The sequence below is a fragment of the Propithecus coquereli genome, unplaced genomic scaffold, assembly GCF_000956105.1.
Source record: "Propithecus coquereli isolate 6110/MARCELLA unplaced genomic scaffold, Pcoq_1.0 Scaffold30, whole genome shotgun sequence".
NCBI classification, from domain to species: domain Eukaryota; kingdom Metazoa; phylum Chordata; class Mammalia; order Primates; family Indriidae; genus Propithecus; species Propithecus coquereli.
Genome location: NW_012148619.1, coordinates 1,217,890 through 1,218,615, shown reverse-complemented (window position 1 = coordinate 1,218,615; position 726 = coordinate 1,217,890). Strand labels below are relative to the sequence as shown.

The following is a 726-nucleotide window of genomic DNA, read 5'->3' as shown; positions in this document are numbered from 1 at the left end:
GGACTTCAAGGTACATCTAAAAGGACTCATTTTCACATTCAGAGTTAGTGGGATGAGTATGCAGTGATCTGCGAACTTAACCTCCTGATGTCTTGCTGTTTATCTTTTCCTCCTGCAGCCAAAGCTAAATCGAAATGCGGCCCGACGTTCTTCCCCTGCGCCAGCGGCATCCACTGTATCATTGGTCGCTTCCGATGCAATGGGTTTGAGGACTGTCCCGACGGCAGCGACGAAGAGAACTGCAGTAAGTGCCGACCACCCAGACGCTGCTATCCCTTGTTCTCTCCAACCAGCCAAACATTTCCATGTTTGATGCTCTCGTCTCTGTGCTTCCCAAAGTCAGAGGCTCAGGCTTTCTCTGTCACCTAGATTCTGTTCTTTCCTACTTCTTTCTTGTGACAATCTGTAAATGCTCAGCTGCCATTTATTGGGGGCTCTACTAAGTGCACTGGGGCCTGAGGCATACTTTATTTTCAGTTCTGACAGCAGCTCTGCAAATGTAGGTGGACTATCCCTTGTCAACAGAGAAGGAAGTTCAAGTTAGAGAAGTAAATGAACTCATCCAGGGTCACGTAGCTCCTAAGTAGCAAAGCCATTTCTAGCTTCATTCATACTCTCTTCTGATCGACTCTGACTCAACAGCACATGTCTATCGGCTTGCTTACTTTCCTTCTTACTTTGAGCTCTTTTTTTTAAAAAAGTGTTTATAGGTACATATTCAATATA

The 726-nt window shown here is 45.5% G+C and overlaps 1 protein-coding gene across 2 annotated transcripts in view; it reads left to right on the top strand.

Annotated features, from left to right (window-relative positions):
• LDLRAD3 (low density lipoprotein receptor class A domain containing 3) overlaps positions 1 to 726 on the top strand; it is a 258,525-nt gene that overhangs the window by 139,230 nt on the left and 118,569 nt on the right. For both annotated transcript variants that reach the window (XM_012649579.1, XM_012649578.1), the window contains exon 2: positions 119 to 244. In XM_012649579.1, the coding sequence (XP_012505033.1) occupies positions 119 to 244 (126 nt within the window). The remainder of the gene's footprint in view (positions 1 to 118; positions 245 to 726) is intronic.